Genomic DNA, 27785 nt, shown 5'->3' with positions numbered 1-27785 from the left:
TGTCTTCATTTTATGATCTCACTCGTGCAAAAAAGCTTCCTATCAAATACACGCAGTCATATTTCTAATTAGGTTCGAGCCGGAGTCACACAGTCGTACATCGTCCATCCCAAGTGTCTTGCCCGTGTCTGGAAGAGCTTCCTTGGGTGGTTATGATCATCGCTCTCCCGAGGTACAAGCCACGCAGAAAGCCCAGTGTGACACGACAGGCGTCGACAAATGCTGGTGGGTAGCAGTGTTGGCCTTCGTCATGACGACGATGGAGTCATCGTCCAGCCGTTGCTCCGGCTTTCTCATGGTGGGAATCATGGAGCAGATGAACGTGGAAAGGGGTCTCGCCTCCTGGCCTGTAAGCCTCATCGGCTCTCTGATTGATTGCGGAGGTTAGCTGCAAAACAGTTCTATCTCACTGTCATTTATATCACTTCCAGTTTGATGTTTTAGTAGACTCAATAACTATCATTGAAGGCACATACTTCACAAATACGGGTACATACGCACGCCATCTGTGCGCACAAGTTGACTAACTTTACGAAACATCTATATGATAAAGCGTTGCACAACACAAAACAGAAACGGAAGTTGGTAGAAGAACCCGTTGTATAAGTTAGCGCTTAGAATAAATGCCTCAAATGTTACCGTTACATGCGACAGAACAAGTCATCTTGCATATTAAGACATAAGTACGTCATCCCAAGGCAAGAATGTGGATCATAGTTTATTTATGCAGCTGCAGAAATTGAGCTCAAAAAATACGTAGCCAAAAAGAACTATTGGTGAATAAAAGTACCTATTTACTAAAACAAGTGAAACTTGATCTGACATGCCTAATAAGTTTACATTGAGCTGTCAAACCTCTTTCTCACCTGACTCTGATAAAATGTTTTGAACACAGGGTGTCGTAGGATTTCACCTTGAATTTTACTACTGTAGTTGATAAGTTGGTTGCAGCGATACCACGTGTTCAAGCAATTTTCGTTACCTGATGCTTCCGTCGCCTCCTCTATTTTTGCCAGACCTGACCTTCCCAGATTGAACGTTTATCCAACGCTTCGCTAGCATGCCGTACAGCTTCCTCTTACACCAGTTTGCCTACACATCTTAAGAACCAACAACTCGTGAAACCAAGTTTTTGTGTTGCAAAGTCTTTGTCATCCTCACACTTTATTATGAGACAGTGCAGACATAAGTTGTCAGTAGGTTCTTAGTATGTGTATAAACAGGCCACATCTGCAATGAAGCACAAAAATAGCATTGTTTTAAATGCAAAGCATTTCTTGGAGAACTGTGGCAAAATTGAGTACATCTATCTATCTATCTATCTATCTATCTATCTATCTATCTATCTATCTATCTATCTATCTATCTATCTATCTATCTATCTATCTATCTATATATATATATATCTTTCTATCTATCTATCTATCTATCTATCTATCTATCTACGATTTTTCGCTCCCCTGGCCGTTTCGATAAGAATATCCATAACAAAAACGGGTATGGCATAACATGACTGTGTGACGAGCATAAGTGACTAGTCGTAACACGAAAATCTGGACGCCTATGTCAATAATGTCAGCATTTACATTTCATGGTCTTGCTGCTCTTGCGGTGCAAAACTCGTATGGTATGGCATGACTGCAGAGCAAAGACTAGTGCGAAACCCTAACGTGAAAATACGAAATGCATGACGTTCATGGTGCGCTCGCAGTCGTTTCGCTAGCTATGCATATATCGAATTTGTATTACGGGACGTGAATGGATGACGAAGGTATATGACTGGTGCAAACATGATAGTCACGGCATGCCAGTTATGTAAGAACAAAAAAATATATCACGCTCATGGTGCGCTCGTGGCCGATTTACTCGCACCCTCATATACTAAGTTTGGTATCACATGACGCGAATATATGACGAAAGTAAGCGATACATCCAAACATGACATTCATGACACATTAGTCATGTACAGCATCATTTACTTCCACCTCATAACGTTGTGATTATTTTAAAGTGACATATCAACAGTCCTCATTCGTGCTTCGCACTGTACGTGGGATCTACCACGTTTTTGTCTCATAACTACTACTATACTATGCTTGGCATTACTGCCTGTAATACACACACACACTACACACACACACACACACACACACACACACACACATATATATATATATATATATATATATATATATATATATATATATATATATAGGGAAAAGAAGTGTATACCTACGGGCTCGTTTTTCAGTGTTTTGACACAATAATATTGAGATCTAACAGTCTGTAATGCCAAGGAATGTAAAGGAGAAGTTATTAGCACCAATGGAATTTAAATAGGAAGAAAGAAAAGTGGGTGAAGAAAAAAAGTGCCGTGAGCAGGAATCAAACCTACGACCCTCGAATAACGGGTTCGGTGCTCTAACCACTGAGCTATCACAGCGGCCTTCCCTCTGTCCACTTTTTTGGGTTTATATGTGAATTTAGAAGTAGGAGTGTCAGTCAGCGCCATCTGTAAGCCAAGCGACGAGTGTGAAGCACTCTTTTATCCGCATGTCTGGTGTCACGTAGCACGTGAACTCATTACGAGCGGGCAGCTGATTAATAGTCCCTCGTATACAACCTAATGACACCAAGTCTGCCAGTACGAGACCCTCGTTTGTGAATAAGGGAAAGAAGTGTATACCTAAGGGCTCGTTTTTCCGTGTTTTGACACAATATTAATGAGATCTAACAGACAGTAATGCCAAGGAATGTACAGGAGAAGTTATTAGAACCAATGGAGTGTAAATAAGAAGTAAGAAAAGCGGGTGAAAAGATAACCAGCCGTGAGCAGGACTCGAACCTACGACCTTCGAATAACGCGTTCGATGCTCTAACCACTGAGCTATCACAGCGGTCTTCCCTCGATCCACTTTTTTTGGGTTTATAGGTGAATTAAAAGTAGTAGTGTCGGTGAGCGCCATTTATAAGCCAAACGACGAGTGTGAAATACTCTTTTATGCACATGTCTGGTGTCACGTAGCACGTGAACCTATTACGAGCGGGCAGCTGATTAATAGTCCCTCATATACAACCTAATGACACCAAGTCTGCCAGTACGAGACCCTCGTTAATGAATAAGGGAAAGAATTGTATTCCTAAGGCCTCGTTGTTCCGTGTTTTGACACAATATTAATGAGATCTAACAGACAGTAATTCACTATAAACCCCAAAAAGTGGATGGGGGGAAGGCCACTGTGATAGCTCAGTGGTTATAGCATCGAACGCGTTATTCGAAGGTCGTAGGTTCGATTCCTGCTCACGGCTAGTTATTTTTCACTCACTTTTCTTTCTTATTTACATTTAATTGGTTCTAATAACTTCCCCTGTACATTCCTTGGCATTCATCATCATCATTATCATCATCATCCTCATCAGCCTGACTACGCCCACTGCAGGACAGAGGCCTCTCCCATGTCCCGCCAGTTAACCCGGTCCTGTGCTTGCTGCTGCCAATTTATACCCGCAAACTTCTTAATCTCATCTGCCCACCTAACCTTCTGTCTCCCCCTAACCCGCTTCCCTTCTCTGGGAATCCAGTCAGTTACCCTTAATGACCAGCGGTTATCCTGCCTACGCGCTACATGCCCTGCCCATGTCCATTTCTTCTTCTTGATTTCAGTTATCATATCCTTAACCCCCGTTTGTTTCCTAATCCACTCTGCTCTCTTCTTGTCTTCTTGTCCTTGGCATTACTGTCTGTTATATCTCATTATATATATATATATATATATATATATATATATATATATATATATATATATATATATATATATATATATATATACTCGCATCTTCATAGTGTTAGATGCAGGATCTCGTGCGTGTCGTGTTGCGCTGTACAGATTAACACAATAAATGACAGCACTCGCAGAACTGCAGAACGTGGCAATGAGCGGCTATGACCAAGGATAATTTTATTTGCTTGTAGGGGTCAGACAAACGCTCGATTCGCGTGCATCACACCATAGAAAATTCGCCATCTGTATTCGAAACATTTTATCACGTTTACGAAGGTTCTCTTCAGTATCGCAGCAAGTTAACAACCCTGTGGCAGTAAATTATTCTCAGCCTAAATTGCAGCCCTGGGAAATATGATGGGCCGGCAACTCCGGCAATGCAGTTCCTGTATGGCTTCAAAAAGAAACACATAGACGACATTTAACCTTGACAAATAATAATAATAATAATAATAATAATAATAATAATAATAATAATAATAATAATAATAATAATAATATATCATTAGTAATAATGTCAATAAATGTTGTTGGAGTGGGACTTCTCAGAACAATCATATCATTATCAGAGAAGTGTGGTGGAGGGCTGCGGCGATTTAGACCACCTGGGGTTCTTTAACGTGATTGTTTGAAATAACCGTGTCATACGTACACGCGGACAGGTCTTTTCTCAGTCTGCCCTTTCCACGTTTACGTATCACGCTCTTCTTACAAACAATCTTGAATCACCAACTCGCCCAGTCAATCATTTTGACAACCTCTTTAACGTGTACTTAACTTTAAGCATTGTCTGTTTTGGCAATTATGCGAAATCTCGGAGCGCGCGGCATTGCGATGGGGCCAGCGCTGCAGTCGCGCTTCGGGAGTACTTCACACATGCACATACGCTCGAGGAGCGTGGCATTGAACCACATCGTATGCAACGACAGTGCGGGTTGACCACATTCTCCGCCGGCCTTCTGATTGCTTTTGTGCTGTGGGAACTACGCCGATACTCTGTACTAAACGTTGTGGGATGCCAATTATTCGCCTTCATTGGCGATAATAAGGTTACAGTACTCGACAGCATACGTTGTTTGCTCTTTCTAAACCCCGTGAAACTGAGTGCATTCACGAAGATTTCTTCTTTGTATGTGCACCACATCTACGCTGCAACGGGGAAGATCATCATAAGCACATTCTGCGCGTCGTATTTGATTCACGCCAAAGAATAAATTCGGCAGATCCCACGTGCCTAGAAATCGACATTATGCGAAGCATGCTTCGCATACAGAGACAAGGTGACCGTACTGCAATTCATTTATTGAGGGACACGTTATGAAATGACGCTAAATATATGTACAAACTTTGCACGCACAGACATATGTTGCAGACTTGCAGATGTTTATACAACCAGTTGTTTGCACTTGCGCAACGATGCCCACTGCGACACGCGTATTAGCAACACTAAAAGCTGATATGAAGCGCTGATGCTCGTGAGGATGCTGGCGCTGGACACGGCTACATAAATCAACTTCAGCGCATGGCTGTATCAAAGGAGTACGTATGTAATGTTTATAAAATAGGGTAGGCAGCACTGCAACCACTATTGACGTTTTACAGAGAAAAGCGTCTATTTGAAAAGCAATTACAAGACCTGGCGTAGATCAGTGGTAAAATGCTTGATTGCCACGCGGAATGCTTGGGTTCGATTCCAGCTACGACCCTGGCCTTTATTCTTTCTATTCGCCGGGTCGAAGCTACCGATGTCGGGTATTTCTTAAGGCCCACGCGTTCAAATTGCCTGTGTGTGTACTCATCGTTCCTGGATGGATACTAAGTGTAAATCACCTGTGACACATACCCGCATACCAGTGGCACATACCCGCCCGTGGGTATGTGCCAGTGTCTGGCAGGAGGTGTACGATGACGTACGTGACGGGATTGCGACATTATTCGGTTCTTGTCCAGCACGTCATAGTCTTCAAACCGTCTTACTCTCCCAGGCTAATTTTGGTTCAAATCATGCTAAAGGAGGGACCACGAGAGCACCCAAACGTAAGCGGCTAGATAGATAGATAGATAGATAGATAGATAGATAGATAGATAGATACACTCAAAGTCGCCGAAGTTTGCTAAGAAATGCTTCGCATTTAAAAACAAAGCGCTCAACAGCGACTGCCGTGCAGCTGTGAGGGAACAACACAATAAGATAAACTAGAACGAGTTCAGAAATTCTGTAGGTTACCTTATCAACCTGAACATTCTTCTTGTCGATGGTATTTCATTATTTGAAGCAGCACTCACTCGCCGGCGACAAAGTGCGCCTGTGTGAAGCTTCCAACTTCACCTATTTTGGACGTAAGCGAGGCGCACAGTGACGCAATGAATTATATCGACCCAGTTCTCGCAGCAGCGATAAAATTCGCCAGCGCTTGACGATGTATAGCTGACGAGGTAGTTCAGCCGTTCAATGCTGCACCTCTGAAGCGTCTGCGCGCGCACGAGCTGCTGTAGGGGCACGAATGCCATGCTGACCACATCATGGCCGCATCGCGAGACCGCGTGCTACCACATTTCTCTTAAGTGGGACACAAGCTTACGAAGGTCTCAAGCATTTTCGCGTGCATCGAAAATGCGACCGCCACCACGAACATGAGATGTTCCCGCAACCTGTGGACTCTGTAAGCTTAGATGGACTGTGCAACACTTTTTGAGCATGGTCAGAAGGTGATCCCGATCGGTAGCCATGACTCCCGAGAAAACTCGAGCCAAGTATCCAAGCCACGCGCCCTGGAATTTACATCAAAATTGCCGTCTGCTCAGAATCGCTTTCTCTTTTTTTTTACCAGTAATGCCGCTTTATACTCTAGAATCAATGCGTCACCGGCCCAAGTATTGCGCCATTCGCTTATTTGATCATGGCGTACTTGGTAGTTACTGCGGCTGCCCTGGGAAGCCGCAAGTGAAAAGCCACTCTGAAACCGCACGGAAAATCTACAGTGTTGCGACCGGAGTTTGCGGCACCAGAGATCCGGGTTCAAGATGTCGAGGCAGCAGGAGGTTGAACTTCGTAGAGAGGGTTTATTTACAATATTTACATGGCGTGGGCTCTCAGGCCCAAAGCTCTATATTGGGAGCTCTACATTGAAAAAGGCTGTCTCTTGAACAAGCTCCGTGAACCACACTAAGCAGCCCGTGAGAGCTGATTAAAAACAGTCTCATCTCCCCAGATTCATAGATCGGGGAACAGGTTCATACGGCACCGTCCAATAGTATGTCCCGCAGTACACACGAGTGTCATTATGCCGGCACCGCCCCCATCTTACACATACAAAAATAAACATACCGAACACGTGTATGGTCCCGGAGATGCTGCCTCATCCGGTGAGTATTGCTTCCAGCGAGCGGGGTGAAACGAGTCTGTCATTTCGCCGCTCGGGCCTACCACCCATGCTTTGTTGAACGGTAGTCGCGGTCTAGGTGCCTCCGAGAGGCCTTGCCTGGACATCGGGTACAGTTAAAGCTTCGGCGGCTCCTCAATCAGAGACGCACAACGTGATGCTTCGACGTCCGTAATTGGCGGAAACTCGGCATTGTGGCTTTTACCAGGGCACAAAGATGCCACGTGTCACATCTCTACACGGACCCGAAGGACAGCGTTGCTCTGTAGAGTGATTTCGGCCATGCAGCGCTCAGCGCGTGGAAACAGCAGGGGGTCTTGGCGCTGCTCCTTACCTTCACAAAATGAGGTGGCTGCCTTTATTCCGGTTTGAAGGCCGTGGCAAAAGGGTGGCCCCCCAAACGCAACAACACGTTCGGGGCAAAAAAAAAGTGTTCACGGTCACTGCGTACTTCGATTCCCGGAGCTTAACTTATAATGATTTTGTGCTGACGAGACCACAAGGAAAGTAATTACAGCTTGGGAAAATTTTGTTTAAGTCCACTCATACTGCACAGGTTCAAAAACTTCTTGCGGTGGATGACTCATGATGCAATGAGCTCCTTTCACAAAGCGACTGCATGGTTACTTGCAACAAAGTTTCCGGGCCACCTTAATTAGTTCCTTATTTCCACTGAACTCCCGGTAGATATTGAGAAGTGCTTTCGATTCACGTTTACAGTACACAAAAACAGAGGCGCCACGTTCCAGTTAAGTTAACACGACGTACTCACAGCTCTGTTGAGGTATAACATTACTCAACAGCTTCTGAGCACTGTGAACGAAGTCAAAACATTGCAATGGTTCAGGCGAGATTCCTTGTAAAGGAGAGGGTTAAAAGCAGAACTCTGTTTAAGAAACAGAAGGTGACTGGATTTGACAAAAATATTTGGGCTCACACTTGAGCTGCCAAATCTAAGGGATTTACGGTGCTCTCCATCTTCCTCTTGTCCTTCGCACGACGTACACACCCACTGGAGGGAATTAGCCGCGTAAAAGGTAAATGTTTCTCATAATAACAGTATTACTTTATGCTTTGGCCCACTAGATAATAATTTTACCTATATGCTGATTATCATCACCTTCATCCTCATCAGCCTGACTAGATACACTGCAGGCCAAATACCTCTCCCATATTCCACCACTAAACTCGGTCCTGTGTTTGCTGCTGCCACTTTATACCCGCAATTTTCCTAATCTCATCGGCCCACCTAAATTTCTGTATGCCACTAACCCGCTTGACTTCTCTGGGAACCAGTAAGTAATCCTCACTGACCTGCTCTTATCCTGCCTATACGCTACGTGCCGGGCCCATGTGAATTTCTTCTTCTTGATTTCAACTATAGTATCCTTAACCCCGCTTGGTTCCCCGATCCACTCGGCTCTCTTCTTGTCTACATACCATTTTTTTCTATCGCTCACTGCGTCGTCCTCAATTCAAGCTGAACCCGCCATGTAACCTCCAGGTTTTTGCCCCTTAGCTAAGTACCGGCAAGATACAGCTGTTATATACCTTCTTTTTGAGGGATTGTGTCAAACTACCAGTCATGATTTCAGAGTGCTTTCCGAATGTGCTCCATCAAATTCTTATTTTTCTGGCTACTTCAATCACGTATTACCTGTCCTAAGTGTACGATACGACGAATATGCAAGGAATTCGGTCAATCGTATAAAAGATGCGCGAGCTTGTTTGGGTGGTGCAAATAAACCGAAGCCTGTTCACTGGCTCTCTAAGGGCTAACTTGATTACAGTTCACTCATAGCCTGAGGAATGTGCGTCGAAAGGCGGCTCTCGGGGGTAGCATTTGTTGTGGCAAAACGCATTTCACCTTTCCCATTTGTGTTCAGAGTTGCGTACGCTGCTTGGTGTCAAATTGACGTTGCGGAATAAAGACCGGAAGCAGGTGGCGTGCAGTTAGCCAGTTTCAGCCAATCAACGGAGGCTGAATTAGGCATGGCCACAAATTGGATACCGCAAGAATAGCTCCCCAGATGAGCGTTTGTTAAATCTGCGCTGAACGCCCATGGTGCGCACTACTATAGACGCAACGTCTTCAATGTCAGGGCGCCAATTCATATGTTCATAGAAATAACTTCAAGATATCATATTGATTCGACTTGAGGAATATCGCAGAGCCTATAAGTAATAGATTTGTGCTCACGATTTTGTACGGAGAATGGAATAGCAGGTTGACTAGTATTGAAGTTCAACTGCATACGGTTCAGCCAGTCCCGTTGAGTATGCATGAGAGACAATATAAGCTATAAATGGCGTTGGCCATAACAAAGAAAGCAATGTTCCTGAATAAAACGTTTTCAGTTTCGCTGAACAGGAATAGTACTCATCAGGGCGGTAAAGAATACGGAGGAAAATACTGAGCCCTGATGTTCACCGCAGAGATCTTAAGCTTGCAAGAAAATAAGCCATCTCGAAAACAATATATTGGTCTTCCAACAAAGCTGCGTACTACTTTTTGTGCCACAAAATACGGATTCATCTTTTTAGGTCGATATTCGCGTGCCACTATGAATACCAGAATACAAGACCAAGTTGAAAGAGGTCAGCTCTTTTTGTTAATAATGAATTTCATTATGTGGCCACGACGAACTTTTTGGATAAGTTTTAGTACAACGGGTGTTAAAGCAATCGATCTTATGTTGTCAAAATTATTGCCTGCCTCCTGCCTCCTAAGCAACAGTATAACTTCCTAAAGAAATAATTCACAAGGCCTAAAAGATCATTCGGATATTCTTTGTACAGTATATGTAGCAATGTATTTGTTATTCTGTCGGGACCTAGTGCTGCATTTGAAAATGTTTCCCTGGCCTGATCCTATACGAACGTCGATATATGTGTGTAGTCTGAAAAAGAGGGTGTAGACACAGAATTCGGAAGTCGAGTTGTGAACTTGTTAAGTAGTCATCGAGCCAATTGATGTTAGAACGATTAATGTAGTTCTTGTGCGGAGAGAACCACTAAAGATATATTTTCTGGCATTGGACTCCTGTTTCTAGTACAAAGGAAATTTAATAGAGAACGGTTGTTATTTGATTTGCACAAGTAATCTCAATGTGCTTTTTTTGTGAAATTGCTCTTTCGTGCGCGAAACTGTACGTTTGAACGTAGCTGCAATGAATTGATAGTCCTTACAATATTGTGGACTCGTATCATGTATAGGTTTTTTCATGCTGCTTTCTTTCTTCTGTTGTCGCGTGTGCACTCAATATTTCACCGTTAGCTGGGTGGGGCACTTTTGACTAACGCCGAAGCAATAAAAAATCACCATGTGTTTTAAAAGCTTTCTTAAGCTGAACGAACATTCCGACCGATGTCCTCATTTCGGCCACTGGACACCGCTTCATTATTAAATTGCAAACAGACTATACAGGTTTTTCAATCAGCCAATGCTTTTTTTCTTTCTTGTGATCTTATAGGAGATGTAATTTTGAGTACGCCGACCAAGGGCGACTATAACACGCGAAGTCAAGTTCTCTCCTAGACTTCACTGAAACACTTGAGGTGCAAAAATAAGATCTAATACTCACCGTGACTGCGACCGCGAACAAATGTAGGCTGCCTGAAATTTAGACCGCTAAAATTTTTATGAATGATCCTATCCCAGAAAAAAGTACCGCAAAATGTTCTTTTGAATTCCCATGAAATAAGGTTGCAGTTAAAGTCACCGGTAAGAAAGAACTCATTGTTGCAACAAGCTAGGACTGCATGTAATGGTTGTGAATTGTACATGGCCGTAGAAATATATGCGAAAAAAACTGTTGGTGGCTTGGCATACAGATGTAAACAGCCAAACGTTCACAGCCTGCTGAAATCAGCTGAAAAGCTACGCTCACTTTATGAAAAGATTTTTCTGATATTGGCGTCATTATACCTGCTCGTAGTGATGGGTGATGTACCCGAATTGCTTGGAAATTGGAAAAACGTCACACGTAAAAAAGCCGCACTCGTGTACAAAAAAAAAACTCGCATTACTCGTGAAATCGCGCCCATGCGCCACGTAGCTCAACGAATGAAAAACAACATTAAAGAGCTTTCTAAGCACGCGCCGAGTGGTAGAGGTTTCCTCTTCTCACGCTTACATCTTATTCTTTTACCACCTTGAGCCTGGTAAAGATCCGTTGCTCTAAGAATCCTAGATACGCGTAAACTGCTTGCGTGACCAAGAGAACAAAACGTTCTCAGTCAGTACTTCAAATCTGTATTTTTAAGGCCAATATAAAGATGATAGTTTTTCTTCGGATACTAAGAAGCAGAAATTTTAGTCTATATCTAGTTTTCTGCTTTTCTGTCTGCCACCAATTCATTAGAATGACGAATGTTTAAACCCGTCCTCATCATAGTTTCCTATCAATACACAAGAGGTTACTCTGGCGCTAATGTCTATACGAGATGCAACGCGCGTTGCTTCAAGGAGCATGGGAATAATGGGCAGTACACGGATTTGTCTAATTTTAGCACTTTTGGCTCAGGTTGGCTTCACGTAGCTTAAAGCTGCAATGTTACGAAACAAAAATCAGCCATAGTTAAGCAATTACAATCGATTACCTTAACCATTTTGGCCTGCCATTTCAAATTGGTTCATGAAGTACAAAAGGATTCGTTCTTTCCTTCATTAGAAAACCAAAGCACAGCAAAAACGTTGCCACAAGTGCAATTCGACGCCCACGAATATGAAGACTAGGTGAATACGTGTACTACTCATCATTCCCGTGGTCGCTAAACGATTGCAGCGGGAATGTCCCCTCTTGGTACTTTTAAAAAACTCTGCTTCTCAATGACCAGCCATCTTATCTAGTTTCCGCTTTCATACGTGCTAACATTATCAATAGAAAAACAAGTAGCATTATTATTTGGCGCAACATAAGTATGGGGTAATTAGGTAGTGTGTTATTTTATTCCTAAAATGCGTACACACCTAATTCTAAATACTACACTGCTTATTGGGCGGGGTTGTCAATGCGATGATATGATCGAAAAAAAAACGGGTGTTTACTACGCTTCGCTAAATGCACGTAGTACTGCCACCTATCAGTGGCTTTGCGTTGCGGAGAAACTTCATTTCTTGCAATGACCGCTAGAGGAAGTTCATATCTCACTCAGTGCCTACTCGCGCATTTCCTGGCGCTGAACATCAAATAAACCTTATATTCTCTCTCTCCAGACAGAAGGCTGTCGTCTTTCGACGACTTTTGCCAGCCGAACACGCAGATAGGCCGGCAGTTTTTTCTCTTTATCAAAAGAAGGCAGATCGCAATAGCGGCCATTTGTTTAAAAGCAGGAGGTACCCAAGAAAAGTAAATTGACCATCACAGGGTGTAGGTTATGTCGTGGCAATACTCTCTGGAGTGGCGCTGGCATCTTAGAGAGGGAAAAAGAAAAACTGTGTACCCGTGGCTCTGGTTACTGGCGTTGAAGGAAGCGATAGCATTGCAACAGCAAGTGAATGCATCTGTGCATGTATGTGAAGAAATAAGTGAAAGTTCATTATCACGATAATAAAAAAAGAGGTAGTTCTCAGTTATAAAAGCAAACATGAGTGCAGGTTAGAGCATGTTGCTGCATAAGTGAGCGTTATTTAACCCGAACCTTCATAATTAATGCTTACTAATAGTACAACACTTGACAAATATGGCATTACGACGGTTTCTGGTGGACGCATCAAGATATTCACCTTTCTTTCTCTTTTGAGGGGCGAAGCGTCGCTGGCTCGGGACAAGTTCCTCACTGCGTCGTGCCTACTAGTTGTCGAAGCGAGTGCTTTTGGCACGCTTGCTTTCTCATTGCCAAGAGGTCAGTGAGTGCGGATTTCCACGCACCTACTCATCTTGAACACTTTGGAGAGCTCGCAACGCGGCTACAATGTAGACTTACCGCCAAGTCCTGCAGTGAGAGCTCGCAAGACCAAAGACACTAGTGCCGTCCACAGTCGCTAGCTAGCACTGCAGCATTGACCCGAAGGTGACGACGGCAGTGAGGGCCCTAGCCAACCGAATTTGAGCGGGATCACCAACAAGTGAATCCCGAAGTGGGAGCCTGCAAGCTGTTGGCGGCACGCAAGCGGCAGCAAGAGAACCTCGATTCGGAGCGGACGCGGGAAACAGTGGTAAAACGCCGAAAGCGGGTTGTTACCAGCGCTTGGTGGTACCGAGGTGCGCTTCTAGTGAGACTTCCTCAATTCCTTGTTGGGCCACAGCTGCTAGTGGCTTGACAACATCCTCATCAAGATCATATCAATCTGCAACGAGCAGTCACGTGTTAACGCTACAACCCTTTATGCAATATTATCTCACCACATAATACACCAATCACAAGTTCCTAATCTTGAAAGGAGAATGTGTCCCACGGCTTAGTAACCATTTATTTATTTTTTGTACGTAAATTAATCAATAAATATTTGTTGAAATCTCGGGTGTATGTAAGTTTATAGAATTGCATTGATATGAATATAATAAACATTGTGTATATAAGTGAATATACAATCACCCCTATAACGTGTCGAGTTTTTATATGGTATGTGGGTGAACGTTTCACTGTTTTGCCAATAAACATTGCAGCTTCGCCCGATCATCACTAGTCCGTTGGTGAAAATGGCGGTAATTTTTCTTTTCGTTGACCGTGCTTGTGATCTCGCAACCGCTTTGTATGCGTTATTGTATGTCATTAGGAGAAATTCATGTGCATTACTAGCGCAATCATGGATGCTAAGCATTATTTATCAGCCTGCGCATTCATTTGTAACTATAGGATTGCAAGCATAGCTTAGTGGACTGCAAGTTCTCTGTATGCTCAAGCTACACAAATACGTGGGCTTCCTAGAAAACTTGAAAAAGTGCAAATATATAAAATTAGAACAATGCGAGTTATGTATGAGTATGCACAATACCCGTATTAAATCAATAAAAATTCTTTACGCAAGCAATTCTTCCTTTGTTTTTTGCAGGCCTACTCTCTGGACCTCTCAGTGAACTCTTCACCACTGTTCCCGTACTGGTCGGAGGATGTGTTCTTGCAGCGACCGGCATCATAGCATCAGCCTTCGCCCCGAATATCACATGGCTCACGATTACGCTAGGGGCAATGCACGGTATTTGTTTAAACCAGTATAGCACATCTCAGCTTGTGCTCTGCTTTTATGCTTTTTACAGAAAAAGCTGCCATAGATCACCACAAGGCCGCATGCGGCGCCGTAGTTGTCCGTGACCGCTGCTGTCTGTAAGCACTATCTTGCAAAGTAAGAACAAAAAACAAGTAAATGAAAGCGCCAAGGACTCAGTTGGATTCTAACCAAGGTTCGCTTTGTGCAAGATCAGTATTTTACCACTGAGCCACACCAGCTTTTCTTTCATTGAACTGCGAAAGGCCAGTTCAGGATAGTACGTAGCAAACTGGCCTTAGGCAGGCTTGAAGCCGTCAAAGAAATCATGTTAATATGAATAATGAAGCGTTTAAGAACCAAAAAAAAAACAGGCGTCACACACTGCGACTTGCATAACAAAAAGGCTCTTAAAATGCCCCAACCCATTACAAAAGCTTCACGCATAATTCTTAGGCATCGTCACCAAAAGGATAAAAAAATGCGCAAAATGATATGAATGTGTGGGGTGGGTACCAAGCTTTTCCGAAGAATGACTGAGGATGGCATATGAAATGCCTCTCTATACTTCGCAAATGTTATGATGATTAATGGTATAGTGGTTACTTTGCAACTCTGCTTGTACTAGTTACTTAAAAAGGTAATAAACGTCAGGCCTGCACAGAAGGCACATCACAGTCACAGCGAAAGCTAGAAGAGCGGCTTTACAGAGCCTGTTCTAAACACTTATGCGGTAACTGCTGCAAGCACAATTGCTGGGTACCTACCCACTATGGCAATAGTAATAATATATTCGGAGTAGTAGACTAGCATTCACTATGCCATTTTTCGTCTATAGTCTGAGAAGCGTTGTATTCGCTAAACACTTGCAAGAAATTTGGTGCTAATTGATCATGCAGTAGCTGACAACGAAGTATCATGCCTGAACTGGTTGATTGATATGGGGGGTTTAACGTTCCAAAACCACCATTTGATTATGAGAGACGCCGTAGTGGAGGGCTCTGGAAATTTCGACCACCTGGGGTTCTTTAACGTGCACCCAAATCTGAGCACCTGGGCCCTCAACATTTCTGCCTCCGTCGGAAATGCAGCAGCCGCAGCCAGGATTTGAACCCGCGACCTGCGGGTCAGCAGCCGAGTACCTTAGCCACAAGACCACCATGGCGGGGCTATGCCTGAAGTGAGTCTGCGCAATGGTTATAAGCTGAAGAAAAACAACCATTTGCGATGACTCATTGTACGACCAACTCATTACTCTAATCACAATATGTGACGCCTCGTTGTTCTTTCGCTGTTCTAAAATGCTGAATTACTCGTATTAACACGATTCCTTTCGCGACATCAAGGCTGCCTTAAGAAACCTTGCAGAAAATGTCCCAAGCACCAGTGTACCTCAATGGAAGAATACTGAACTGGCATGCAGTGAACCGGGTTCGAGCCCCACTCGTTAAGGAAGAGCAGGAAAATGTGTGAGTGTAAAACCGCAATACCAAGAAAAGTAGAAAATATCTGAGAATGAGCTATTGGTGTCATTTTAATACTGACGCGTTGCTAGACAAGTCCCGTGAATTATAGATGCACGATATGTAGTGTGACTATGCTTTATGAGTTGAACTTATCAAATTGTAAGTCTAAGTTAGGCGTGGGCATCGATGTATGTGTACGTAGTGAATACCGTTGTGGGCGAGTTCATGGAGGAAAATTAAATAGAAAATAATAGAAAATGTACCGGCGCCGTAAGTTCATATAACTCGAAAAAGAAACCACCGCAAACTACGTGTAGTTGAACAACGTTTACAATTATTGACTAGATCATCAGTAGGGATTTGTCAGCCTTAAATAACTGAGACAAGTGGCACTCATTGCTGCTTGGTAAAACACTTTGAGGTGTGAACTGTGTGAAGAAAAGAACAGGTACCCATGCCCCCATAAGTTTGAGAAATGCGGAAGTTCTCAGAAAGATATATTCCAGCTTTGTCTTAGAATATCGCCTACAAATGAACGTTACAGCATGCAACCTATACAGCTGCCTGTTAGCTTGAAAACAATGTGCGCTAACAAAGCAACTATTCGCGTTTTCAGTGAAGTCAATGTACTGTAAACTTTTGAAAGTGTGTGTACAACAAAAAGCATGTATTTGCGCTGTCTTTCAAGCAAAATTTATCATAGAAAGAGTTAAGATGTTAAGATACATGACTAAGAAAAACAGAAGTCAGTGCAAGGTGAAAAAAGGCAATGCAAAATTAGAAAACAGGTAGTCTCTCACGAGACAGCCCAAAATTTTCGTCTTACAATACGCATCATTGCTGAAGTGCGTTGTAGTCAAAAATATCAGTTGCGTGTTGTTTATAGCTTTGCAAGTGTGTACGTAAAAAACATCAAAAGAGGCTATGTGAAAGTTACAAAAGTGAAGACCAAGTGGTATACCATATATTGGACGTGGTATTCAATTAATCACATATTATAAACAAAACTAAGGTCTGTGAAGCATTCAGTACTTGCTAAAATGTAAAAATAACAGAACTACCCGTCAATGGCACCTGCTGGTTGTACACAGAAAGAAAACTACGTGGAGTCTGCCCGCTGATGTCTAATTTCTTTATTGAAGTGTGCCTCAGAGATTTCCTCACATAGTGTCGTCCATACTATGTGCAGGTCTGGGTCTCGGCATCGTGATAACCATGCTGCAAGTCCTCATCAGCATGTACTTCGAGCGATACCGCGGTGCCGCCAACGGCATCATGTTTGCCGGCTCCACCGCCTCTGCATTCATCTTTCCGCATTTGCTTCTCTTCTTTGGAAACACATACGGGTTCCGAGGTAGCCTTCTCCTGTTTGGGGCCGTCCTCATGAACATGGTTGCTGTGAGTATTGCCTTCAGGGAGCCGCCTTGGGTGCGACTACAAAGAATCAACAGCAGAAAAGGCGTAGAGAGAACACAGCGTCTCTCACTTTCCACTGTGAAGGCGGACGACGGGACTAAAGTGTCTGCCATTGAGGCCGTGCTGCGAAACATTCGCTCAGTGCTGCAGTGCGCCATGATATACGTTCTTGTGATCACGTGGCTAGTGTTCTGTTACAACTACGATATCTTCTTCTCCACGGTAGTAGACTTTGCAATGGACAAAGGAGTATCTCTGGAGGACGCTGTGTCTTTCATCACGTACACCTCCATCACCGACCTCGTTGGCCGGGTTATACTGCCCATTCTGACAGATCGCGGCTTCTTGGAGCGGTCAACGTTAATGGCATTGGATTATTTTCTCCTCTGTTTATGTGCTCTGTCACTGCCTTTCTGTGAGTCGCACTGGACACTGTTGGCGGCTTGTCTCGGTGTTGCTTTATTTTTGGGGTGTGCCATCACCATGCAAAGTGTTCTGATGGCCCAGTATTTGGGACTAGAAAAACTTGCCGTGGGCTATACGGTTCTCGGTGCATTCTGCGGTCCAGCACTTTTAGGGAAGGCCCCTTTCGTAGGTGAGCATAATTTTTATTTCTTTTGGGGAGCAGATGTGCTGTGCGTTACTCACAAGAGAACGTGTGAGATTTCTTATGTATTCAGTGCCAGCAACTGTTTATAAAGGGTTGTGTCTTCGAGCAGAATATAGTGGTCTATCGATCCATTCGCTAGATTAAGTAACTAAATAGAAACCTTACAGCAATTTACTTAAGATAATGCCGATTGCTGGAGCTAATACAACTGTATCTTATATTGTCGTAGCACACCCGTTAGCATAAGTACACGTAGAATGGGGGCGCATGCCTAAAGTTTCATTAGCGCTGTTTAGTGCAATGTTTATAATGTCAAGAACTTTACTACGGCTACGAATGCGCTAGAACAGTGCCCTTGACCACACACCGCTGGCGACCAAATGACACCAGTGGCGATTACTGCACGTTCTCCCGAGGTTCATGCACTCGTGATTAGGCGCGTAGGTACGCATCCGGACAATCTACAGCAACAATACACCCATTAAGACCATATTTGCATTCTGCACCACGTATTCCTGTTAGTATATTATCAACTTCACGGATTACTGGCATATCTTTGTCATGTTCTACCTACGCGTCATGTTCTACCTATTGAAAACTGGGCCGATACCTTAATCAGTCAAGAAACCGTTCAGGTGCAAATAGCCTCTGGTTGGAAAGCCGCATTATAAGTCAGTGCTATTACACATTTTCAATAAAGCTATCAATTGCATCCTGAAAGCAGTGGGTCAAACAGCTCGCAACAAAGAAAATAAACTCACGAGACCTCCACGATAATATAGGGGCAGCTTACCACAGAAGCTAAGCAGTGTGCATCTATGGGCTGTCTACACAACGAGATGCAGCTTTCATACACAGGGGCTGTTGCGGTCAACTCGCCTTCCATGACTATGCCGCTACCGCTGCCGAGCACCCGACAGCCACTACTTCACATGATGTTGTTTTCACTTCATCCAACCTACTAGCACTGCTACGAAGCAGACGCCATATTCCATTCACTTTTTCCGTGCCCCTTTCTTATGCGGCAACACTAGGGCTTATTAGGTAGTTTAGTTGGTGCATGAACATCATGGTAGAGCAGCGCAAAATTACGTGACGGCGAAATGCACAGCACGCAGCACTATCCCCACACTGTTTCCCCTACTCTCCTACGAGTCTTTATTGACATCTACGTCACGTGTCATCAGTACGCTAGTAGACTTCCGGTTGCATGCCTCCGCACCTACTTGTGAGATCATCATTCTGGAGATGCATATTCATGAGCCGGAACTAAGAGGCGTCACTAAAAACATTGGCATATCCCACGTACAGTGTGAATCGATGACATGCGAAAAGCAAGAGAGGAAGCTTGATATGTCATTGAAATCAGCACCTCAAAAGGCGAACGTAAATCATACCGTACATGACTTCCATATCATAATTGTCATGTTTGAACGTGTCATTTACCTTCGTCTCCTATTGACGTCAAGTGATACCAAATTTGATAAATGTGGAGCTAGCGGAACGGCAACGAGCGCACCATAAGCGTAGCCTGTAGTCACGTTTTAAAGGACGAGACTATTAGGATTATCATGCTTGGACGTGTCATTTACCTTCCTAGTTCGTTCGCGTCAACTGTTAGCAAATTTCGCGTATGCGAAGCTAGCGAAACGACCGCGAGTGAATTATGAACGTAGCATAGAGTCATGTTCTTACATGACACGCATCGCATGATTATCATGTTTGCATCTGCAGCCGTACACCTTCGTCACCCATTCACGTCCCGTGATACCAAATTTTGTCATGCAGTCATTTGATACCCTACCAATTTTACAATAGGTCATGTGAACAAAATCACCGCATTAGCAGCACGACCATCAAATTTAAATCATGACTTGTATGACATAAATATCATCATGTTTATGTTGTGAATAGCCACATATGCTCGTCATACAGTTATGCTGTACCATACAAGTTTTCGTATTGATACCATTTTCGAAATGACCCGGAGAGTTAAAAGTCGTGGGCGGATAGATAGATAGATAGATAGATAGATAGATAGATATCATGTGGGAAGATGTCACGAAGAATACTAATAGTAGAAACAGAGGAAGAAGTGACAGTGGAATTTTGGGCTACAGCCACAGAAATGTCTTTGATGCCATTTAAAATTACCTTCATGAAACAAAATGAATGTGCCTAAAAATTCCTATTTGTATATTTGTTATTATAGTAATAGGCAAATTCTAAACATAAATTTTGAACGTGTTAGAAATTACTGCAATTGCCATTCAGGATATATATTATTCTCTCTGGTAGAAATGGCAAACAGGAATTATTGCATTCTTTCTGTATTTAAGTGTACTTTATCCTCTTTTTTGTACGGTTACGTATGAATTGAAATGCCTTAAATTTCATATTCTCAATTCTTAGCCAATCCCTCTAAGTGGGCAAGAGTCATATTTGAGGCATTATCATCATCGTCGTCATTATAAACATGGCGTATGATCTAGGCCTCACCTCCAATTCATCATAGCGTGATACAAGTCGAAGAGATGAAGACCTGGCCGCCGCTCATCAGCCTCACATCATTCACGAAGGGACCGGCAACACGCCTCAACTGAATATCAACCACAGAATAGGTCACCTAAGGTGCGCGCAGTGACCGGCATTCTGACAGAACCATCGACTGACCTTCCCATTCCCAAGTACACCGGAGCAGAAGACGATTGATTTGTACAGAGCTGCTTCGACCTGTGCGAGCTCCACGTTAAGGTTGCACCATGGTCGCAACGGCAAATGGTCACTTACTTCAGCGACTACGTCACCGGTGAGGCATTTAAATTTTAACTCACCCACATCTTCGAGAACGGCGAAGCGTAGCAAAAAATGAAAGAAGAGAGGATCAACCGTTTTAACGACTATGACAAAGGCTTCCATATTACCAATCATCTGGAGACAATCACACTCAGCCGCTGCAGTTCACTCTCTGTACTTAAAATACAAAGCTTCCCACCAGGTTTCTCTTCTGTACGAAAGTGAGCATTTTTAAAATCGGCGCTTCAACATATCACTCGAGACGTTGCTCACCCTACTGCTCTTCTGCATGCTTATCCTCATATACATGGTCCACCACCTGGTTTTCTGCCACGCAGCTCTTCAAAAAATCCTAACTGTCACTATTCGTGTGTAAGGACACCTTGTTTACGGTAGACCAGCTGACGCACGGGGAAAATACGAAACAACGCCATGAGGACTTGAAGAGTGAAAATCAGTCTTCAGGCATTGGAGCAGTTTACTCCCCATCTCCAAAACTTGGCCCACCTCCTGGTTTTCCATCACTTGGCTCGTTCGTCTCTCACACACCCACTACGGTAGGGATAGAGCTGCGGAACTCCGAAGATCCTCAGCCAAACCCAGAGCCTACCGTTCATATTCATGCATTAAAACAGCTCATTTCCAAAGTGGCGGACACAGAGAAACAGTTCCAAGCGAAATCCGACCAAGTCAAGCTTTGATGGTGTCTCCTTTGAGTTCCCAGCCACCTGAGAGTCCAACCAACACAGGAGGCTTGGAAGGATCAACTCTAAAGCACATCCGTGTGCCGGAAGCATTCATTAGGAAAAGTGTTGCAAGAGCCTATAAAGAGCTTACTCTCATTTCTACGGCACCGCAGACTTGCCAAAATCTGCAGTTCAAACCTTGCCATGCCACGTCACCTGTGGTACCCTCATGCACTGCTCACCAATTCAAGAATCGAACCAATTCAGAAGTACATCATAGATCAAACCTCGTACGCAGTTGTCTTTTAAAAGCGTCCGTAATGAACCACGTCACTGAAGTCTCTGAAGAGCATCCTAGCTATAATGACGCACCACCAACTACGCCCGATAAGCAAGAAACCGACTCACAATGCACTAGCTGTCTATAGGACACGTGAACTTGCGAAAGAAATGAACGCCCAATTCTGGAAGGGGCTCTTTTACAGCCATCTCCTGAGCAATATCAGCAACGAAAGCAAAGCCAAGCCCACAAACACCAGCGACAACAAGAGAGACTTCAACAAAGGCATTAACAAACGCGAAATATAACGGAAGCACACTTGCCGATTAAAGAACATCGAAAAATAAGATCTCCAACTGAAAGACCATTCCAAGACCCCAGACTTTCTCGCACAAAGGAAAGTCGGCAGAGACGCTCCCTGCGCCTGCTTTTACACCAACTGTGACACCACAGAAAACGCCGAGAAATACGCGGAAGCACGGCTTGAACACCGCCAAAACTCAGGCATCACGCCGTCACGATCTGTCAAGAAGCACGTATTCTAGGTGCAAAGCATCAGTCGCAGCCTTGACTGATCCAACGCATGAGACACCCTACCTTCCGACGCTACAAGAACTCCCAACTTTGTTCGTTCCTCACTACTATCCGGGCTGTGTCGTGATCATTTTTCACGTCGAACGCATGGTTATGCTCTCCAGAACGCAACAGCCAACCTCGCCCACCTGAGGTCTCCTAGACATAACCAGACTTCCCTGCCTGTGAATGTATTATTTCAAGTGCATGGAACCACTGTGTTACATGAAGCTACTCAATTTTCTGAGATTTTTTTTATTATTCTGACACTCCACTTGTTGACGCGTTAATGTGTGTAGCTCGCGTATTCTCTCAGGGGAGAGGGAATTCTGTAACGTAGGAAGGCAGAGGAAGAAGTGACAGTGGAATAGACATGACGTATGAGCCAGGCCACGTCTTCCATTCATCATAGTGTCACATAGTTACGCTTTAAACGGGTAGAAATAACAGGAAGGAGGCCAAATAATTGGTGGCTACAATGAAGGCGCAAGTAAAACTGAATCCTTCAACACTTAGTGATAGTACTTTAAGCCTAAGGGGCTTGAGCCGCCACCCGATCTAAAGGACACAGTCGAATACATCCATTTATCCATCCATTCATTGATATCGCTCTGTATACCATTAGACTGTATATCTGACCATGATCCCGTCAGGCTATGCACCTGCCGTAATCCCTGCAGTGCCTCCATGGACATTGACTAAACCACTGGTGTGCCTTCACATACGTGGAATTTCGTATAAGTCGCATATTTCTTATATTGCCCTCAAGCAACTCACCTTGGCACATTTAGATGACCGATACAGTGACTCTGTGCACACTTACATCGATGGATCCGTAACTTCATCCGCCTCAGCTACAGCCTTCGTGATCCCTCAACTCGGTATTTCCCGACAGTACCAACTAGATCATAGGTCATCTTCTACAGCTGCAGAACTTGTTGCTATACAAGAAGCCATAAAATTTGTGAACGACGAAGCACCGCGTAAATGGACGATTCTGTCTGATTCAAAATCAGCGCTTCAAGCTATCCATTCTTGCTCAAGAAGAGGCCAATTTCACAAGTTAACGTTAGGAATCGTCCAAGCATTTCACCTAACACAGAGGAGTGGTCACTTGATTACACTCCAATGGATTCCTGGACACTGTGGCCTGGTTGGCAACGAAACAGCCGATAGCGAAGCAAGAGCGGGAATATACAACGCTCCTATGTACGTCAAAGTACCCTACTCGCGAGGTGACGTCAACACATTGTTGAGATCAGTCATGCGCGAATGCGCTGCCACTTACTGGTCGCTACCAGATCACCGGAACAAGCGCCTGCGGGAAACAGACCCCGGTATGACTTTTCGTCTTCCAGATAACATAGGCCGAAGACATGCTAATATACTGCACCGAATTCGCCTGGGCGTCGCCTTCACTCGCCACTACATCCACCTATTCGGCCGTGCGGACAGTCCAAATTGTGAACGCTGCCAAGTACGCGAAACGATAACTCACATATTTTGTGACTGTGCCTTATACGTGGCGCAAAGAAAAATGCTAACTGCAACGTTGGCAAGCATTGGACGAACACCATTAAGTGAAAGCCATATATTGTCAGCAATGAACGACCAAACAGTGTCAAAAACTGCTACAAAGGCTGTTCTAGACTTTGTAAAACCCACTGGACTAGAAACTAGACTATAGGGTACTATGCTAAGTGGCTACTGTACATACGCACCACCTCTTCTTGTCCCCATCATCATCTTTCATCCCTCTTTCCTTCCCCTTTCCCTTATCCCCTGTGTAGAGCAGTAGGCTAGAGCGAACTAGCTCAGGCCGACCTCTCTGCCTTCTAATAAATTCTCATTCTCACACATGTATATATGACAGACTCACTGAGGTGCGCCAACTAGCACCGACTGATGTAGTTATAGTGCCGGACTGAACAACCTTCTTCTGATGAGGCCGGCTGAACAGTTCAAGCACTTCACCACATTGCAACGCAGGCATACGAAAATCTCCTTTTACTAAGGTGTCTGTAGTTTATCTTAAATTTATTTATAACGCGATATCTGTTGTGCAGATCATGTCGTTTTACTGTGTAGAAGAGGCAACATAGTGCAATGTACACAAGTGTAGTGCTAGCTTATAGAGTTACACGCATACCAACAGCTCTGGTACCCCTTTGTCGAACGGTGATTTTAAGTAGCAAACCAACGACGAGAGTAGACTGCACGAAACAGCCTAATAACTTGTGACGTATTTAAAGTCTTCTTTTTCATTATGGTGATACGAACACTAACAGACATCATTGCCGCACAATATGTATGAGTAGGCCATTGTACGTTTTCACTATATACGGACAGGCCAACTGCTGTTTAGAAAAAAATTGAAATTCGCACATTTCATTTCAGAGCAGTCAAAGTGATGCGTAATCATAATCTTAACTTAGGTTGCAGCATTCAAGAAAAATTGTTTCGAGTGAAGCTGAATGGCCTGTTCGATCTTCTTTCTTCTTGCATTCTACGATATCTGGCATGACCTCAAGGCAAACGTATCTCTTGAGTACCAGCCGAATTTCGCCTTACTTTCTGATAAGCGAAATTACAGGTGCTGTGTTCAGATGTGGCCGCAAAGAGGGTTTCCATTCCCTATCATGACATTCTAAGATTCTTTCGACAAAGTGCACTTTTACATTGGCTCTGTACAGCTAGAACGAAGCATTCTTGTGGTTCTGGCACATTTATACTATGCAAATTTGGGTATATAGTATAATGGACAATACACTTAGTACCTGTTCCGAATATTGGGGGGTTGTAAAAAATAAAACCAAATAAATTTAACTAAACAAGTATGAATGTTGGAATAATGAAGGGCTTTGTTGAGTTGCAGCCAAGCGTTGCGAGCAGAAAAAAAATTTATTTCCAAAATTACCCATAATGAGACGAGAAAAGATAATTAATTAGAGGCTGACTGAGCATTTGGTTACTTCACTCAAGCTGGACAAGGTTTAGTGTGCAAGGGTTGAGTATTTTTCATAAACTGGTGTTTCAAAGAGTATCGTGATACTCCACAGGATGACACTACAATACAGTCTTTCACTTCAATTCCAAGAAATATAAGTTTTTGTGCAGACGTGTAAATTAGGGGCAACATCATTGATTCCATGGAGAACTGTCAATAATATGTTATGTAATAATACGCATAATAGGAATGAAGTATAGGGACATGGCGTTCATTTAGGCACCAGAAGCTAAGTCTGTCATCTCACCGTCGGTGCCTGAAAGGGTAGCGACGGCGCATGAGCAGAGGTGAGTAGCGATAAACTAAAGCTTTTCGTATGCCACTCTAAAGCTTCTAATTTCGCCCCCTATGCAATGACACATACGCTTTGTTTTATAGCGTGCAGGAAATGTTAGCGTGAGTACGACAAATAGGTTACTTTTTACCGAGTCATCTAACTTTTCATATATTTTCAGGGTTCTTCAGAGACAACCTTGGATCGTACAACGAGATGTTCTGGGTTCTTGGAAGTCTCAGCTTTCTCGTCTGTGTAATATGGGTACTAGTGTCCTTGGTAGACAAGAGGAGGGCTCGCAAGTGGCAGCCTGACATTGCAGGCAGCTTCAATCGACCAAAAACGTGACCAAATAAAGCAATATGCATAGGTGTAATTATTCAAAACCTATAATTGCACTAGCTTGAGTGTCAAGGATCACTGGTGCCACAAAATGACGCGGACACATTCAAATGGGTAACAGTTTAAATATGAAGAGTTTTTAAGTTAACTAAAAGCACTTAGATTAATTCTGTGTCTGTCTGTCTGTCTGCCTGTCTGTCTGTCTATCTGTCTGTCTGTCTGTCTGTCTGTCTGTCTGTCTGTCTAGGCGCCTGCTCCTGTGGTGTCATGGTTACCTAATTATATACTAGAATGGCACAAAAGGACATTTGTGTATGACAAATGTGACACTAAGGTCCTGACATGAATCCCGTGTGTTGTCTCTCACGTCATAGAACCAACCCTTTCAATCGGTTGCCTGGGGGATACACCCACTTTGCACGACCTGTGGTATACGGTTTACATCAGCAGGTGCTTGACAGAAATCACAACGAGGACGGATTAACAAGTTCACGTAGTTGATAATTTGGTTCCGGTGTCGAAAATGCTGCGTAGAGAGGAAGCTACTTATTGGTGCGAAAAAGACAAATCGTGTCTTAATGTCGGTTCGAACGCGGGCACAAGTATTTAATCACAGAGCCACGCTAGTGCTTACACTGCTTTAGAGAAATGACCGTCACAGGCATGGTGACCGAGGCAGCGTTAGAAATCGTGAGGGTGCAGAAAAGGTGGTTTTAAAAGAATTGGTTAAATACTGTATTTGCTAAGCTCAGTGAATTGCTGCATTTTACGTGGTTGTTCCCTACTTCAGATGTGCAAAGCAATACTCAATAGCGTGTGATTCACTGTGATAAAATTAACATCGCTGCTCTACTTTGAACGCTCCCGTTACGTCGAACCACAAGCTACCTTAAAGGCACCAGTGTAGACGAGGTGCCTGGGAAGCCCTCGTTACATGCCCTACTACCCAATTAGCACAAGAATGCTCAATCAATGAGCCAGTAGCATTGACTGCTGCTCGTCGACTGTTTCTCGTGGAACCGATTGCCACAATTCGTTGAACATGTACCACTATTTCGCCACTGAAAGTCATGCAGTGTTGCAGCACAAGAAAAAAAGACATTTAGGAAATCAATGAAAGCACATCTATACTTGCATATAAAATCGCAAATGAAATTGAAGATAAATCATAGTAGGAAGTAAGCGAACGCAAGCTCCCTCAAGCCAAAAAATCCTAAAGAACATATCGTAGTCGTCAGTTTAAGGTCTAAGATAGTACATGAGCTGACTAGCCTGATATTAGAGAAAGACAGTGATCAGAAAAAAACTGCGTAGGAAACTCATATTATAAAGAAGCACAATGCACCCTTTGGGTGATGAGTAGAGTGCCGCTAGAAACAATATAAACGAAATATAGAAGTAGTAGGGTGATTGTGTTTTCAAATGGACAGTATCCCGTTATCCATTCTCACAACAGAGCAAGATCGTGTAAGACATTTAAGTTCTATATTCACTACCTACAAAAAATGGAAAAGTCACTCGTGATATGCCCCGCTGCACAGCATTTGCAGACGGTGAAGTACTAGTTTATTTACTAAAATATGGAGAAGAATAGAGATGGAAACCGCAACATTTGAAAGCGTGTGAAGTATTCAAAAGTTCCATTGATGTAAGAAATGTCAACACCCAGTGATACGTAGGCAAAATAGGTGATGTGAACATCTTGGATAATTATTCACATGCACATTCGTTCACTTCAATATGACACAATATACTTTCTATATGTTTTCAAACATTAAAAGGAACGACAGATTCAGACAAACCCAGAGGGCGCGACTTCAAGAAGAGGTGTTCTGCAATAAATTACAGCCGCGTTGTGAATTGGGCAATTCAGGAATGCAATTACTACAAGAAACCTCCCTGCAGAGCTTCCATGAAGTATGAAAGTGACCTCCATGAATATGACAGCCCTATTGAATGTGCTTTGTGGCTAAAAGGTACTTCCAACTTACATAAATATTTCACCCGGCATCTACAAAGA

The 27785-nt window shown here is 43.5% G+C and overlaps 1 protein-coding gene across 1 annotated transcript; it reads left to right on the top strand.

Moving 5' to 3' along the window:
* The first annotated feature begins 78 nt into the window (after positions 1–78).
* On the top strand, positions 79–25771 carry LOC142803000 (monocarboxylate transporter 12-like). The gene is made up of 4 exons (XM_075888095.1): positions 79–383; positions 14163–14306; positions 16971–17792; positions 25605–25771. The coding sequence occupies exons 1-4, from the start codon at positions 251–253 to the stop codon at positions 25769–25771; spliced, it is 1266 nt and encodes a 421-aa protein (XP_075744210.1). The 5' UTR covers positions 79–250.
* The last annotated feature ends 2014 nt before the right edge of the window (positions 25772–27785 follow it).

This window comes from Rhipicephalus microplus, chromosome 3 (assembly GCF_043290135.1).
Source record: "Rhipicephalus microplus isolate Deutch F79 chromosome 3, USDA_Rmic, whole genome shotgun sequence".
Taxonomy (NCBI): domain Eukaryota; kingdom Metazoa; phylum Arthropoda; class Arachnida; order Ixodida; family Ixodidae; genus Rhipicephalus; species Rhipicephalus microplus.
This window is presented reverse-complemented; position numbering and strand designations above follow the sequence as displayed.